Raw genomic sequence first — 18,247 nt, 5'->3', positions numbered from 1 at the left:
GATTGAAGAAACCATCAATACTACATATACATTTAATATAACAGCATACAAATGTGCCACGTACATCATTTGGACAAATTCAGAATTCACATTTAATTAATTGCTATGAGAAAAACACAAAAAAATAAACAAAATACACTATACGGACCAGAGATGCTGATTGGAAAATGTATTAATGTGTGCAGAGTGCTCCGATATATTTTGCCAGTCCAACATGGCAACCAAACAAAAGACAAAAAATGCTGATGTCATCAAGAGCCAGCATTCTGACCTTTTGAGGGTGAATTTGATGTCTGATTGATCCAAGAAACACTTCCATTACTCAAATGGTTTAAGTTACATAGGCCAGCATTATTGATTATATAGATTTTTTTTTTCTTTTTTTTTTAAACTTTGTCCTGTTCAGCTGCATAGCCTTGCAGAATGGTGGATCTGTATGCTTTTGAGCTGGAACAGTTTGGCTGTGCAATAGGGGAGTTTGAAATACTTCCTCTGCTTATTCTGATGTTTATTGAAAATGCAGCCGGAGAGAAAAGGGTTTTCGGGGGACAGACAGAGGGACAGAGTGGACAAGGAGAATAGTGGTGAGAACCACAGCGGAACAATAGTTCGACTTTCTGGATATTTGAGAACAAGTAACATTATAACAATCAAATTGTGTTTCTGCAGGCACATATGTGTTTACCATGATAGATAGATAGATAGATAGATAGATAGATAGATAGATAGATAGATAGATAGATAGATAGATAGATAGATAGATAGATAGATAGATAGATAGATAGATAGATAGATAGATAGATAGATAGATAGATAGATAGATAGATAGATAGATAGATGGCAGGAAAAGAGAACATCATGCTTGTCTGCTTTTGTAACATGACGACAGACATGAGTACAAAACTGCACTAAAACTGATGCAATGTTGATGGATTCCATACACCGTATTAGTGTTTTGGGGTCGTAATGTAGGGCAAAGAAGTGTGTCAAACTTGGTCACATAAAAAAAAAAAAAAATCAAATGGTTAAAAGTATTGCACCTCTCGCCCAGTATCAGCTGAGATAGGCGCCAACATGGCCGTGACCTTTGTGAGGATGAGTAGTATGGAAAATGAATGGATGGATGGATGGATGGATGGATGGATGGTTGAAAAAAAAGATTTGGTAAAGAAAGACAATCCCAATACGTTATATAATTTTCAATTTCAGCATAGGACAAACAATATCCATGTCTATTTACACTGATATCGAAATATGTAATTCCCATATTTATCCACATTCCAGGTCATCTGTTGTTCTGAAACATTTAATTGGTAATTAGATTACTCCTTTGGCTCGTGTGTGTGTGTGCACATGTGTGTGTGTGTGTGTGTGCGTGTGTGTGCAGCGAGAGAGAGTACGAATTATGCGATACAAATGCAATGCATTTTGCTTCATTTGCTTCTTTTTTGTGAGTTAACAGGCTTGTTTACTGCTGTTGATTTGTATTTACCACACTGACTTCAAAGTACATTGCAATCTATAAAGTACTTATAGGGGGTATTATTTATAAGGGAAGACTAAACATCACTTATGACTGCAGAGGATTCAGTTATTCAACTGTTTTGAATATTTTTTATTTTTTTTAATAAGAAAATGGAAAAAGACCCACACTTTTTTTTTCTATCTATTTTACAGCAGACCTGTCATCTTAACGTCCAATAGTTGCCGGTAAAATCTGTTTACGTTTGCTTTTGGGCTGCCCACATTCTCTTCTTATCGCCGCTGCCCCATCCCAATTTGATTGCTGTGTTTTTCTCTTGAGCTTCCTCAGTTCTGCCCCTCTGGGATAGCAAGATGCAAGCTTTTATTGCCCTTCTCCCACCTAATGCAGTTCTCATACTGCTGTGTTACAGCCACAAAGAATGAACTAATTACTGAAAAAATGTTTTATTCTGGCTTCAGAATCCAATCTGTAGTTGCTTTGAAAATAATTTAAGGCAGAAATTATTTTATCTCATTAGATTGTGCTCGGGAACTAAATATTGTGACTAGTGAGTCAGCGCAAGGCCATTTTGAAATGACGTTAACGCTAAATTCACATCATCTTTCCATTTAAGACAAAACTGTGCAAGTTGCACAGAGGTTGTGATTGGTGGTTTGTTGATATTTTGTTTTCCTCATGAGGAATCTGATCCCCTTGCACCTGACAACTTGGTCATGGCAGGAACATGACACTGGATTTACTTATCGGAAGACTGACCCACAATGAGGATTATTTATTTACCTGTATGTATTTGCAATTGACGAACGTACTGTACTCCTATCCGTAATGAATACCTGCAGCTGTATTTCCGCATTATACGAAACTGCATGTAGCTGAGCATTATCACTAACATTTACGAGAGGGGGAAAATATATCCGCATAGGCAGGCCAGAGTCAGGATTCAAGCCCAAAACCTCAGAATTGCGAGGCAGATGTGCTAACCACTATTTACCATGCTGCCCCTACACTGTAACCACATTGTGTGTTTTTTTTTGTTGTTGTCCATGCTAGCCTCCCATACCACTTGCCACTACATCTTAATTCACAAATACATTAATATTCAACTACCCCCCCACACACACACACACACAAAATAACAGTCTGGAGGTTTTATTTGCTGTACGATATTACACAGTCAGTTATAGGAATTTGCATGTATCTCTTTTGAGGCATGCTGAGACTGTACTGGGGACAATAAATTGGAATGAAGCTTCGATGAATAGGGTAGTGATTCCCAACCACCAGTTTCATTTTTTTATTTTCATTCGTTTTTGACAAAAATGATGAAAACAAATATTTATGACAAATCGTGTATGTTTGTTCATCTATCTATGCCAGCAGCGTATGGTGACAAGCAGAACAATGAAATGCTCTCATAGACGACATTGCAGAGAGTTTTTTATTTGATTTGAAATCAACCCGTTATCCACATATTGCTATTCATACGATAGAATGATAGCTTTGTATTGAACTAAATGGCCCAAAACTCAGTCCGCGTAAATACATTTACGAGGAAATTAAGATGGTTGGCAGTGGTGAGCCATCAGGGCCAGCAAGGCCTTTTCTGTCTGCTGGCCTAAGCACCATCAGAAGCACTGACAGTACATTTACAACCTAACTTCTAATATTTATTCCATGAAATGACACAAATTTGTTCCCAACAGTCGATTCTCTTCATTTCGTCATGTTTCTTCCGGTATGTGGATGTTGCAGTTTTTTTTTTTTTTTTTTTTGTCCAATCAGATTTCAGCCTCGATGTGCTGCCATTTCAGTCTAATCTGCCCAGGACCTTTAAAAATCATTATTGCGGGTCGATATAACTTAAACTATACAGTGAGCCCCTGCATATTCATGCAGTCAGCCCATAGCCTTGTCCAAGAGAAAAAAAGTGCTTTGTCGCCATCTTGTGGCATCACTTGGTGATTACAGTTTTTTGTTTTTTTGGGGTAGGGGTCAATTATAAACAAATGTTTGCTATTCGCAGCAAGGCTGGATCCCTAGCCCCGCTGTATTAGCAATGTGACTGTTTCCTTCACCAATCAGATTTCAAATTTGTCCTCTCTCTTGATGACAGCAGCATTTTTTACGTCCTCTGATTGGTTGGTCAGAGCAAAACTGACCAGCCAATTTCAATGAACAAAACACATCTGTAGCAATCTGCAAACATTAATACATTGATGTATATTATTTAAATGTTTTATTTGTATGTCCTGTTATTAGACGAACAATGATTTTTGAAGTGGCACAGTTGCATGCTGTTCATGGGGTTTTTGTATACCATTGATGGTTTTTTATCATGCCAGTGGTGGTTTTAAGAAGTGAATGAAAGTCTGGTAAATCCCTCCTCAAGACTGTTTGCAAATGGACGGGCCGCCACAGGCAAACTCCGAATTAGGGTCAATGTTCGGGTTCGACCATGCTTGCGCTGCAGCTGACTTCAAATCTGTGGCAGGAGTAGGGGCGGGGCTACGAGCCGCCGTGTCCTCCCACTGGCTGCAAGAAGCCGAATAACATCCCCGAGAGCTCGCGCACGAGGTCCGTGTGCCGGGAGCGGGACTGGGACCCTCACCGCTCCGTTTGGAAGACTCGGGGTGAGGACTTCGATGAGGAAGCGAGACTCGGATCTTCGCTCAACGGATGGGCACTAAATGAAAGTGTGGAGGTTCGCATCTTCAAACATGGAGACGAGACATTTCATAGCAATATTTCCACGCGCGCCTCGGCTTTGGCTCTAAAGGTGCAGAGGAGGAGGATGACAAGCGCATCCCGTCCGCATGGCCAAAGCTTCTGCAAGAGTGACTTTTTTTGTCCGTTGTGTGCTGGAGAAAAACAAAAGTCTTCGTTGCCGATCGGTGCATTTGCATCTGTGAGGACTTGCGACGCCACTGGCTTTGTATAGTCTGCTTCGCTCAGGTGAGCATCTTTCAAGAGGACTTGATGTTGCTCGAGTATTCTAACCGCAGATTTTTGGGCTGTAATCGAAAAAGTGTGCTAACGTCTTATATGATACACTTTATGTTCAAATTGGAGGCATTCTAGTCATCCATTCATCAAAGCAGACAGACGTACAGTATACAGTGGGTACACGGAAAGTATTCAGACCCACTTAAATTTTTCACTTTTCGTTATATTGCAGCCATTTAATAAAATCATTCAAGTTTATTTCCCCCCCTCATTAATGTACACACAGCACCCCATATTGACTGAAGAAAGGGAATTGTTGAAATTTTTGCAGATTTATTCCCAAAAAAAAACTGAAATATCACACAGCCATAAGTATTCAGACCCTTTGCTCAGTATTTAGTAGAAGCCCCTTGTGAGCTCATACAGCCAAGAGCCTTTTTGGGAATGATGCAACAAGTTTTTCACACCTGGATTTGGGGATCCTCTGCTATTGCTCCTTGCAGATCCTCTCCAGTTCTGTCAGGTTAGATGGTGGATGGCGATTTTCAGCTCTCTCAAGAGATGCTCAATTGGGTTTAAGTCAGGGCTCTGGCTGGCCCATACAAAAACAGTCACTAAGTTGTTCTGAAGCCAGTCCTTTGTTATATTAGCTGTGTGCTTAGGGTCATTGTCTTTTTTGAAGGTGAACCTTCGGCCCAGTCTGAGGTCCTGAGCACTCTGGAGAAGGTTTTGGTCCAGGATATCCCCAGTTTGGCCGGACGGCCAGCTCTAGGAAGGGTTCTGATCGTCCCAAATGTCTTCCGTTTCAGGATTATGGAGGCCACTGTGCTCTTAGGAACCTTAAGTGCAGCAGAATTGTTTTTGTAACCTTGGCCAGATCTGTGCCTTGCCACAATTCTTCTCTGAGCTCTTCGGGCAGTTCCTTTGACCTCATGATTCTCATTTGCTCTGACATGCACTGTGAGCTGTAAGGTTTTATATAGACAGGGGTGCGGCTTTCCTAATCAAGTCCAATCAGTATAATCAAACACAGCTGGAATCCAATGAAAGTGTAGAACCATCTTAACGATGATCAGAAGAAATGGACAGCACCCGAGTTAAATATATGAGTGTCAGAGCAAAGGGTCTGAATACTTATGGCTGTGTGATATTTCAGTTTTTCTTTTTTAATAAATCTGCACAAATTTCAAAAATTCAGATTTTTTTTCTGTCAATATGGGAGCTGTGTGTACATTAATGAGGAAAAAAATGAACTTAAATGATTTTAGCAAATGGCAGCAATGTAACAAAGAGTGAAAGATTTAAGGGGGTCTGAATACTTTCCGTACCCACTGTACGTACTGTATACTGTATATCGACTAATCCTTTAGTTATGAGCCACTATCTTGCAAAACAGTAGATGTATGCTCATTGTTTGCCAAGAGGTATGTCAGAATAATACTATGGTATAATACATTATTACATAGACTTACTCTACTACACTAAAATAGAGTAGCACTAGCCTACTATACAGTATACCTATATTGTACTGTACGATACAATAAACCATAACTATAGACGTTACTAATGCCTGACTCTCCATACCCTTAATCGTGTCACAATACCAAAAATATACAGTACCTGCAGTAGACCTTAAATAATAACACCAACAGTATATTATATAATTAAACAAGACTTGATATAACTATATACTACTGTTGTTGTGACTTTTGTGTATGTACCTATCACACCTTCCCTTTAACTGTGGACCTATTTTAAGCAAAAAATCGAGAGAGAGACAGAGAGAGGTAGAGAGAGAGAGAGAGAGAGAGAGAGAGAGAGAGAGAGAGAGAGACTTCTGTGTTTTATATGATAGGTACAAACATTTAGTTGTGTTGAAATTGAAATCTCCCCTCTGAATGGATGGATGTGGATGGCCATTTGAATAAATATCCTAGATCAACTGTGGGAATGAATCAATTAGTTAAAATATAAATAATGGGGGAGAGTATCTCAGAATTTTCAGAACCGGTTTGGATTCCAGTGTTTGTTTGAGCAGATTAGTGCAGTTTAATGGAGCTACAGCAGACATGTTTGTGGACGTATGTAGCCCCGGTTTCCACAGATGACAACGCGGTTGCTTCTTCAGCCAGCAAGCAGACTCGTGGCGACTGAATCAACAGCGGCTCCAGTAGTGTACTCTAATGGCTTCTGGACACTGTTCATCACCAATAAATCCCACTCAATCTCTCAAATTCTTAACAATCAACTGATGGCTCAAGAATGATTATGTCTGTCATTAGTTATAAACTAATTCAATACAACACAATACTCAACATCCAAAGATTTTGTCTGTGGCTCTTCAACATCTTTTGAGAAGGATGATAAGTGCTGAAATCCACTGTGTTTAATTTTCTGGATGTAAAATGACAGCTTCCCTCTGAGTACCTTAAAAGCACCAATCATGTTCTGTTCAGCCAGTGGTAGCAGAAACTGTGCGAGCAGCACGAGCACATCTTAATTTGATGTTTTTTTTTTGGTTTTTTTTCTTGAGTTGCAGATTGTTTCAAGTCATTTGCTTGAAGACGAGTGTGAGAGAGTTTGGTCATCAGTGTCAACATCATCATCTCTGGTGCATCATGGGTACTGTACTATCTCTGTCCCCCGGCTCACGCAAGTCAGGCTACTATGACAACCGTCCTGGTTCGTTAAGCCACTACCCGAGCCTGAGCAGCCGTTCTCTCAACAGTCAGAAAGACCGCGGGTTGAAGAGAGGTCAGTCCATCTTCCTCCCGGTGCTCACATGGAAACGACTCGTGGCCTCCACCAAGAAGAAGGGGAACCCCAAGAAAGGCTCCAATGGTCTGGTTGGCCTCGTTGACCCTCCCAACAACAACAACAACATAAACTTTTACCAACGGGATCCTGTGCTGCACCTCAATTATCAGAATGTGAGGAAGTCTCTGTCGTGTGCCAACTTGACCAGCTACGAGGTCCCGGCAGGACTTGGCCCGGGCCTCGGCTATGGCTTGGGACTGGGTCAGGGCCACGGATATGGCTGCATGAAACCCCAGCAGCTTTCTTCTGTGAAAAAAGTTCCCCAAGGGACAGTGACCACGTCCCCCAAACGTGTCATCGTTCAGGCTTCCACTAGCGAGCTGCTTCGCTGCTTGGGCGAGTTCCTGTGCTGCCGCTGCTACCGCCTGAAGCATCTGTCTCCGTCCGACCCCGTTCTCTGGCTGAGAGCCGTGGATCGCTCGCTTCTGCTCCAAGGCTGGCAAGACCAGGCCTTCGTCACGCCAGCCAACGTTGTCTTCGTCTACATGCTGTGTCGAGAAGTCGTGGACGGCGACCTGGTGGCGTCGGAGCACGAGCTTCAGGCCATCCTGCTCACCTGCCTCTATCTGTCCTACTCGTACATGGGCAATGAAATATCCTATCCACTGAAGCCCTTCCTGGTTGAGGCGGGTAAAGAGGCGTTCTGGGACCGATGCCTCGCCATCATCAACGCCACAAGCTCCAAAATGCTGCGAATCAACGCAGACCCTCACTTTTTCACGCAAGTGTTTGCAGAACTCAAAAGCGAAGGGGGCTGTGTTCCACCAGATTACAGTCGGCTTCTCGATCGGTGAGAGGAGTTTCAAAAGCACTTTCTTGTTTATTTGATGCTCATGCCTACAGACACAAACATTCTCCTCCATCTGCTGCTGCAGAAACAGCCATATGTATTTATTTAATTATTTCATCTCTTTATGTTGGTTGCCAATTCATGGCTCGAAATCTGAGATTTGAATTGAAGTATTCACCATAGAATTGTTGAGACTAGGGACTAAATAGAACATTGACTTCCTCTAAGGCAGAATAATCATGACCTAATTATGCATCCTCAAATAAACTCATCTCTGAAAATGTACAGTGAAACCCCAAATATTCGTGGTTCGGTATTCGCAAATTCACCCATTCACAGATTTTGTGCTCAGGCCTCTGTAATAAAAGTATTACTGTATCACAATCGTGTGGTAACGATCTATGGTGAAAGGCGTTTAGAAGTTTCATTTGGACAAAAATAGTGCTTTGCCCAAATCTTGTGTCATCTTGGTGTCAAGGAACTATGTGGAAGTGAGTCGAGGACATTCATTTAGGCAAAATAGTGCTTTGTTGCCTTCTTGTGGCCTCTAAAGGCAATGATAAACCTTTTAAAGGGGCGTCAATTATTTGCTTTTTGCAGCAGGGCTCGGTCCCTATCCTCCTTAATAGCGGGGGTTCACTGTATGCAATATTCAAGAAATAATTTTGATGCAATGTAAACAGACTAAAAAAAAAAATCCACAATTCATCCAGATTCTTCTTCATCACCCCATGCCCTTTCTGTTTTTGCTTCATCATTCTAACAAAGAACGTCACACAAACAACCTCCTAAGGGTGGGTGGGTCATGAGTGAGTCCCATTTGTGTTGTTTACCGAGAAAATCTGCTTGAGTTTACTTGAATTCAGGAGCCATTTGCTCCACCTGTCCCTTCAAACCTTGCACAGCATGTGTCGGGTTCCAGTTGTCTCAGCTGCCTCTCGGGATCAGCGCAACCAGGCATCCCTCCGCATCCTCACGCATCTCTTTGAATGCTCAGACCGGAGGACGCCGTTCTCCCTGAGCACCATCATGGTGGATTTCCCGTGGTCATAACCACAACATCCAAGCAGATTGGATTGACATTTTCATCAGAGACTGAATAATAAAATGCGGCACAGACAGTTTAATCTGCCTAAATTGGATATTCCGGGACAATGCAGAGCGATATTGCGACTGGCGCTGAGAATGGACCCAGACTGATGGGAACAGCTGCATGTCAGTTCCATGTGAGTCCTGCTGCTTTGTGTGTTCAGGCTTTTGTGGGTCACCTGGCCTGAGGGGACAGTTGCCTATTTTTACTCGAATCAAATTTACCAGTGGGCTTGTCAGTGTTCTCGGAGTGGTAGTAGTTTCATAGCCTAATTTGTGTGGACGCATGTGAGCGGAAGCGTGACCGAGTTGCGTTATGGTTAGCCGCCGGGGTCATCAGATGTTTAGCCCATCCTGTGTTTCCCTGCTTCTTGTTGACAGCCCGGGTATTAATTAGATTAGCAGATTACGCCTACCCCGCCCACGTCCCTCAAGACCTCTGCCCCCTTCTCGTCCACTCAATCAAACCCCTGCGGAGTCCGGCAGCTAATCCAAGCCACGCTGGACGGCAAGCATTTAAATGCCTCGTCATGTGCTCTTTAGTCGGAAAAAAAAGTGTGACACACGTGTGCTGGTAGCGGTCCAGCAGGAGTCCGAATTTGGATCAGCGTCTAATGAGTATGCTGAACATTCTCATCTGTCATCCACACCGAGTTCATTCGTCTCATGTTAAATTATTCCCTGGGATGAACCACTGGCACTTGTGCTCTACTGACTCTAATCCCAAAAGTGCATATCAAACATGCCTGCGTGTATGAGCCTTATTAGTTTTATATGTTGTTTTAGCAATGGTATAATGACCATGTATGGACAGAATGTCAACTTTTAACACAAGTGGGGAAAAAAAAACTTTTAATCTTCATCCATGTAAGGCAATTGAGAAGCAAAATAAAAGCAAGGAAAAATACTGTACAAACACTACAATGTGATTTAGTATTTACATAATACATTACAATACATCATAGCGTATGGTGAATACGAGTAACAACTTTTGATACATAAAATTTCAATGAACACAATGACAGATAATTGTGAACAAAGACCTTTCTTTCCCTGTGACGCACGCGATGTTTCTCCGATGTGTCAACCCGTCGCAATGTAGCGCCAACTACTGGCGAGGAGGATTTACTCTGTGTCAGATTTATTATTTTTTTGGCCTTTAGTGTCGGCGGCTGGTATCTGCAGCCTTCACGAGTACCCGATATCTTGAAATGAGGCCGGTATTGGCTCGATAGCGATTCCTGGTATCGGTACTCGTACTACTCGCCCATCCTGATTAAAATGAGTGTTATAAAGGTCATGAAAACACCAAAGCTAGTGGTGACACACAATTTTTGCAATACTATATTTCACTCACTGACATTGCTGTGCTGCTATCCTCTCCCCCAAAGTCATATGACAAGATATAAAATTTGACCTTAACACACATAAACAAACACTGTGGCGCACATCCATTCAGTGGGTAATCCAGCACTAATCCTCCCGCCCAATCAGATGAAGAGGGAGCGAGGTATGACGAGATGAGGGGGGAAATGCAGTTCGGAATCCACGGAGATTTTTATGTTACACTGGCGCTGCAGTTTTTGACCCCCGGCTCAGCCTTCAAATCCTCCTCTCACAAAGTGAAGGCCACATAGTCCCAAAGCTGCCTATTCCTAGCCCTGTTGGAGTCAAGCCTGTCTGCCTCGGCGCACGCTTGAGGGGGCTCGCATGAGTCACACCAGTCAACCAGAGACGAGTGACAGTGTGATTCACAAGCAGAAAGAGAGGCTCCTTTTCTTGGCCTTCAAATGGCAGCCATTTGGGGCTTATTGTTGCCTCTGCACCCCCTCGCTCGCGCATCTTTGACAAGGACACTTGTGTCTCGCCTGACTCGCCACCCCCCGCCACCACTCTCTGCCCCATCCCCGCTTGCACACACACTCAGCTGTTCATTAGATTTGACACCCCAACGCCGCCAGCCATTGTCAGGACAAGGAAGGACAAAATTGCTGGCATGAGGTCTCTCATATTTGTTTTTATTTAATGAGACTGTGGGCCGAAGATAAAGGTTACATCCCCAATTTTTAATAAAATCCGAGGATGACATTCAGAGTGCTCAAATCATGATATTTCCTTGTGACTTGTTTAAAGATCATAATTACCTTCACGAGCTTCTTCTCAGAGCAGGATGTGACCATTTAGTGAACCTTTCTACCATCCTTGATTGGAGGCAGACAAAAAGGAACCACTTAAGTCTAAATGAGCAATTTATCAAACGCGATACAATGTTTGAACAAAATGGCAACTGTCCCCTCTTCATAGTACCTCCGTCCAATCAGTAGCTGCTCCTCCAATCGTTCCTCGGAGCGGAGCGGCCTCCAAGCCAATTAACTGGCATCTCAGCTGGAGCTCCAATTCACTTCATCCAATCAAAGCCCTCCTTTGAGATCTACCTGTGGGAAACGACAACACGATGCCTGCACTATCTCTGTGCATCATGAGGACTTCATGGTTGTTTGGACTTATCTTGCTTGTCTAATTCATAAACCCAAAAAAGTCTAATAAGGAAGATTATACAGAGCACATACATTTAAGACCAAAATGGTCCTTACCCTGGCCATATTTAGTGGCAAAGTGGATAGGGTTAGCCCAATGACAAAAGAAAGTGGTTATATAATACAGTATGTAGTATAAGACTTTAAGTTTTGTTGGCGATATTAATGAAAAGTACATTTAAAACAAAATCTTGAATAACTTTGGACTTGGATTTGGGGGAAGGGCAGAATTTAGTAATACAAAAAGGTAATATTTTATCTTCTATCTTTTATCTTTTGCCACTTTCTTGTGTCATTTCACATGAAAAAAAATGTAAACAAATTTAAAAAATACATTCTTAAATCTTAACTCAAATAGTGACGGTATGAATAATAATTAGTTTGAAGACCATTTCTAATTGACATAATATTTTTGAAACTATACAAATTATAACTGTTTTCACTTGAGCTGAACACGTGTTACAGTAAACTCAATTTAAACATCAGTGTGGTGTCGAAAACAATTATTTTTGGTCTTTTTTGTAATTTGTTGATTATAAAGAAAATGTATAATAGTGTTAAGTTGCCACAGCTCTGTGAGTTGTGTTCAATTATTGGAGGATGCTGCCGCAGGTTAGCATGATCGCCTTAATATGGTGACTGATGTAAATATGGGGGTGTGTTCCAAAAAATACAATAAAAATGAGAAAAAAATAGGATAACGTAATAGTTTTGTTTTTTCGTAGAACACATGCTGGTTGGTAGTTTAGAAATGTATGGTGTGTTTTGTTTGTTTTTTTACCTGCCCGTGGTCTGCTTTTTATACATAATGAATTATTGTTTTATTCATATTTGTTGGTCATTTAAAAAAAAAAAAAACTGTTTTTAATAAGCATGTTGTCAACATCCATTGTGACTTTTAACTGTCATCGTGACTGTTCATGCTTAGAAACACTGGAAACAAAAGATTTTAAACATATTTGTTCCAGCTCTTGAAATAGAAAACCATGTAATTTGTCTGGCGAAATGATATTATTTTAAAAATCTCACATGAATTGAAATTCAAATGGTGATCACTTGGGGGGGTTCAAAGGGTTTATTATTATGTTTTATCTGGTAAACCTCACTGGCCCCTTTTAAGCCGCACATTGTTATCAAATTGATCAAGTTAGTGGCTATCAATGGCTTTTCCCATCAATGCAGCAGATGGTGACACAAAGTTGGCCATTGTACTTGTGGTGTTTGTCTCAGGCAGCTCCGGGCAGCCTGCGTACACACAGATTATTTCACGATTTCGTTTACGGCAGCACGCGCGGCGACAGTGCGCAGATGTTAGACAAAGACAAATATATAAATATAACATAACTGTCAAGTTGCAGTCTTTACTTCCAGCTGGGTCGTTCTGGGTTCCCATGGTTACGTTGCTCAGTAACATCCTACTAAAAAACAGAAGCACATTAACTTGAATGAGCTTTCATAAAATCACTAAATGTGTGTCACTTTAATAACAAAAAGAAAATTTGAAGACAAAAACATGCATTTAACTATTTCTTTGGGGGTTTTTTTCTGATGGTGGTGACAATGTTTACTATGTGGATTATTGAATAAAGTATGGAGCTGAACAACAACTCGAGTGCCAATGAATTTTATTGTTTGAACACAACTGAACTAAAACTGTGCGATTGGCTGTCAACCAGTTCGGGGTGTACCCCGCCTCCTGCCCGATGATAGCTGGGATAGGCTCCAGCAAGCCCGCGACCCCTGTGAGGTTCTCCTCACGGCTCAGGAAATGGTTGGATGGATGGATGAACTAAAACTGCCCCTGTCCAGCCAATTTAAGGTTGCTCGTGGAGTCATGTGGGACATAAAATATTTTAGCTTGAAGCGCCACTTCACAATGGTCTGGGGTGCAGATGGCTTTTTAGCTTCCTGTGAGCAGGGCTGTGCTCCATCTGAGCCTGTCTATGCAATCAATCATCCCCCATGCTGCAGGTGGAAGTGTGGCCTGCTGCGACCGTGCCATGGAAGTGTGTGCAGCTTCGAAGCATGAGGGAACCCTGCAGAGCTCAGAGGCAATTTTTCTGACATTAAAAAGGAGACACCAGCGAAGCACTATGGTTTTATGTGCCCGTTTAGCACTATAGTGGTCAGCGGGGTGCCTGCAACACTCTCCACTTACAAGTACTATCTTCAAATTTCACTATATTCAGTTGTGCTTCAACAGTGCTCTTGTCCTTCATACCAGTATAAAATGCTTTGAGAAACCACTTCAAATTCTGTGGATTCATTGTTAAGCACGTGTGTCTCAAAGTCCAGAGGTTTGGCGTTCGAGCCTTGACTCAGGTCCTCCTGTGTGGAGTTGACACGTTCTTTTTTTTTCTTTTTTCTTTTTCATGTAGGCTACTTTTGCTTTCTCCCACCTTCCAAAAACCTGCATGGTAGGTTAATTGAGGATTCTAAATTATCCATTGGTGTGAATGTGTGTGTAAATGGTTATTTCCAGGTTCAGTAACAGGAGATAGAGGACCCTTAGAACATTTATGGGTCAGCAGTTGAACAATTCAAAGTGTGTTTCCTGTATGTATGGCGTCTGCATTGTACCTTGAACAATAATATAAATAAACAAAGTCCCCAGCGCTGCCCCTGGTTTACCCTAAATCGAATGATTTAAAAATAACTTTCAGTCAAAATGGCTTACTCAGCAAAGCACAATGGATCTGGCAGTTGTGTGTTGGTATTGGGAAATTATTGTTCAAATGACATTAATAATAGATTAGCAGTGCTAGACATGCTGAGCGGGCAGCGAGGGAGAATCCATTTGGCTCTGGATGGACATGAGGTCAGTAGTCGAGGCAGGGCCGACCCACTCAGAGGGCAGACCCGTGAGGCGAGGCCAGAATGCTTTGATAAAAAAGAAAATAAAGGAGAGACCAGATGAAGAGCTTTGCTGCAGATGGCTGCCACCCTATTTGACTTGAGTCCATTTTTTTGGTGTCTTTGAAGGGCACAAATCACACGCCACTGCCTCCTCATGTCAGAACTGTCGGTGCTTCTGTTCTGTGGTTGCTTTTGGAGGCCTCAGTTGCTCTTCACTGACTTTTACGAGCCCGCGGGGATCACGCATGTTGCAAACACCCTCTTACAGTGCTTACTAGAAAAGGATTTTGGTTCGCAAGTGGTCTCGATGCGGTAGCCAGATGAATCATTTTATGTCGTCCATGCTTGTTATGTCTAACCATTAGAATTCATCAACCTTTTTCTAATGTAAAAATTTTTTTGTTTTTTGTTTTGTTTTGTTGTTCATGGAACCATTTCCACTAATTCAAACTTCAAACATATACTCATTGGTCACCGTGGTTGTAGACAACCACATTTAATCCCAGTGGGCATCTGGTGGACAGTCATTTGAATGAGTTTGAATTTGAGGAAAATTTCATTAGTTCTTTAAAATTGAATAGAAAGTTATTGTTTTCTTTCAGTTATGAAGTTATTGGTTTTTTTTTTTTCATTTTGGCATAATATTGATCTGTCAAACAGACCACTATGAACTCAATGTATTACCTGGCATCACCACTGTGGATTATGGTAATATTCAGTTTAAAAAAAAAAGAAACACTGGCCGAGCTGTTTTAATGTAGATATTTGACACGTGCAAAATGAATGAGTGAGACGCTAAGAACAGAGAAAAAGCGCAATAATCTAATTTCATGAGATGTGTGACTATGCGATTAAATATGAAATAATTTAAATTGCGGAAAACGATTATATGTAGATTGAATTTAAATACAACATTTCAATAAGGTTATTGGTTTAAAATAAAGTAATATATATACAATGTGTTTACAAATCACTCATCATGACACCATAAGCTTTTACCATTTGGAACTTGCAAGGGGAGGCTTATATTGAGGTACTAACATTTGTAACCAGCACCCATACTAAAACTATTGACTGGAAGTTGCACAAGTATAAAAACACACGTATGGTTACAATTTGCTGCCTTAGCGCCCATTGTTTCACAGCTAATACGAATCCACAACAAGAACATTATCATCCACATTTGTCACCAGATAGCAACACTAATTTAGGGAACAAGAGGCCTCAGTGAAGAAGCTACGTGCCAATTAGCCAACAACTCTGGACTAAACCCCCTTTTTGATCATTTAATTAGTAAAGGGGAACCTGGCAACATTACAGCGAACACGAAGTTAATAAAACTAATTGTAGTGGGTGAAAGAACATTAGGAGAACAACATCATGGTAATAAATATCATCATGTGCTTTGAGATCAGCAGATTACAGTTTGAAGAAAGATGCTTTTTGAAATATGAAAATTGTGACGTGAATTGCAGTTTTACGCATGCAGCAGGAATTAATCTAAAAATTCAATATTTGAACTCAAAAAACAAACAAACAAACAAAAACAGCTCATAAATCATGATGTAGGATCCTATGTGGAGATGACTGGGTTAGTTAGTTGAACCAGCTGGTCATGAAACCACATTTCCTAATTCCTCAATTCATTATAAAATATGCATTTAAATAATCAAGGTAGAACCCTGTGGTATCGCAAATATGTCCAGATTAGTAAGCATCCAGCCTGGTGGCATGTTAGTTTAGAGGGAGCCAAGCAATCTGCCCCTCATGTTACTGTAATCTCCAACATGTGACCTCCCCTCTGGTCTGATCATGGAGAAATGCTGGAAAAACCTGCTGGGCTCACCAGAGCAGTGGTGGGTCTGCCCTGAGAGGATTTAGGGGCAAAAACACAGCTCTAGGACACATATTATGCTAAATCCTCTCCAACTCATTACAAAATCCTAGCTGCGCGGCTGGTAATCCCTAAAGAGAGGCAGACCAGGTGCCAGCATCTCTGTAATGGAATTGCATGGCGCTTTAAGTGATTGCATCAACAATCAGCCAGGCCTGATCAATTAGATTAGCGCTAGACGACTCATATTTGTACAAAGTGAACAGACAAAGAAACATATCCATTCATCCATTTTCTATACCACTTGTCTTCATTAGGGTCACGCGTAACTAGAGCTTAGTCCATCTGATTTTGGGTGAGAGGGTGCACCCAGGCAAACTTCACCCAGACAATGAAACATAATATTCCAAGGGCCTGATTTACTAAAATCCCAGAGATTGGGCCCTAAATGACGTTTTCACTCCAACAGATTTCGATTTTTTGGGGGGGTTGGCGCGTTGCGCGTGAATTACTAACATTGTGGTTTTTTTTACTAAGATCCCAGATAGCTAAATTGCGTAATTGTGTATGCTGCGGACAACAGTGTAAAACTGGTGGCCGTATTTAAAAACGGTATTGCAATTTAGGTAGTGCTGATGGTTTTTACCATGAAAAAATTTGGGAGAGCACCGCAAGCACAAAATGAAGTCTGAAGTGATGGAATTGGAAGTGGAAGTGGAAGACAAACAAACCGATTACTGAGTGGCAGGAAAGACTATCGCTCCGACAATTTTGTCAAAGTCAGCAAACGCCTAAAAGCCATGTTTTGTTTGATTTAACTCATCCGGAGTTCCCATTCTGCTTAACATTGCGTTCAAAACTTAGGACAAAAAGTCCAGAAAACTGCTCTGGGAAATGCCAGCACCAGTCAATTGTCACAGTGTGCTGAAATGATCCAGATATGAGGAAATGCAGATTGAGTGATATGGCATGACTCCTTCTTGTGACTGGCTACAAGTCAGTTCTCAAAGGTCCCGTATTTTGCCTATTTAGACCTCCATACAGTGACTCTCTAACATGGACTTAGTATAAAAGTGTCAATTTCATTTCAAAAAAAAAAAAAAAAAAACCTTGCACCCTGCACAGATTCTCACACGAATGTCCAGAAAAGGCCCCTCTGACAGCTACTTCTGTTTGACCCACTTTTGTAACAGCTTTGACCATATGTGGCCTAGACCGCCCCCTTTCCTCTGATTGGATGCTTCTGTGTAAAAGACCCACTTGTGAGAGCACGCTGGATGGAGAGCGGAAAGGGAAGGCGGCGATTTTCACTAGTGATGTAGATAAGCTCGAGAAATTCAAATGACCTGATTTCAGGCCTCTCGGCAGAAAAACGTCTGGAACTCAGGAATGTGTGGATGATTTTCATTCATATTTCACATGTTTACTGAGGCACTATAGAGACAATACTACATCCCAAATACTAGAAAAAGTTGGTTTTGCAAAATATGTCACCTTTAACCCTTTGGTGCATAGCACCACACTGTTATTAAATCATACACCGCGGTTAAATCATCCAGAAGCTCCAAAAGTGCATAGGTGAATAGACGATATGTCGTGATGAATTTCCTTTCTGGCATTTAAAAAATGTTTATACCAGTGGGAAAGATCTGTTCTCCCCGTCACCTGCGCCTCCTCGTCATGGTTACGCACAGCAGCAGTGCCTTTCAGATGCACTATTTAAAAATGCAAACTCAGCCATCGCAATTCATCTCAGGTTTGGTAAATCAAATTGCGCATGCTAAATGAAATGCGCAAAATGACCTGCGTGGCAATTTTAAGCGTTTGGCCATCTTGAATGTTTGCATTTGTTCATTTGTGAGATTTTCAAGATGAACTCAAAAATGTACTAATTT

At 41.4% G+C, this 18,247-nt stretch overlaps 1 protein-coding gene across 2 annotated transcripts; it reads left to right on the top strand.

Annotated features, from left to right (window-relative positions):
- Nucleotides 1–4,033: 4,033 nt before the first annotated feature.
- si:dkeyp-92c9.2 (uncharacterized protein LOC571482 homolog) lies at nucleotides 4,034–13,269 on the top strand. Of its 2 annotated transcripts, none has more exons than XM_061760543.1 (2): nucleotides 4,034–4,438; nucleotides 6,969–13,269. In XM_061760543.1, the coding sequence occupies exon 2, from the start codon at nucleotides 7,048–7,050 to the stop codon at nucleotides 8,038–8,040; it is 993 nt and encodes a 330-aa protein (XP_061616527.1). In that variant the 5' UTR covers nucleotides 4,034–4,438; nucleotides 6,969–7,047; the 3' UTR covers nucleotides 8,041–13,269. The 2 variants fall into 2 exon arrangements, with proteins under 2 accessions (XP_061616527.1, XP_061616528.1); XM_061760544.1 differs by having other exon boundaries at nucleotides 6,963–13,269.
- Nucleotides 13,270–18,247: the final 4,978 nt, after the last annotated feature.

The sequence above is a fragment of the Phyllopteryx taeniolatus genome, chromosome 21, assembly GCF_024500385.1.
Source record: "Phyllopteryx taeniolatus isolate TA_2022b chromosome 21, UOR_Ptae_1.2, whole genome shotgun sequence".
NCBI classification, from domain to species: Eukaryota; Metazoa; Chordata; class Actinopteri; order Syngnathiformes; family Syngnathidae; genus Phyllopteryx; species Phyllopteryx taeniolatus.
This window is presented reverse-complemented; position numbering and strand designations above follow the sequence as displayed.

Bases quoted from the DNA above. Each gene is read 5' to 3' on its own strand.
- si:dkeyp-92c9.2 (XM_061760543.1), top strand. From the start codon at position 7,048: ATGGGTACTGTACTATCTCTGTCCCCCGGCTCACGCAAGTCAGGCTAC.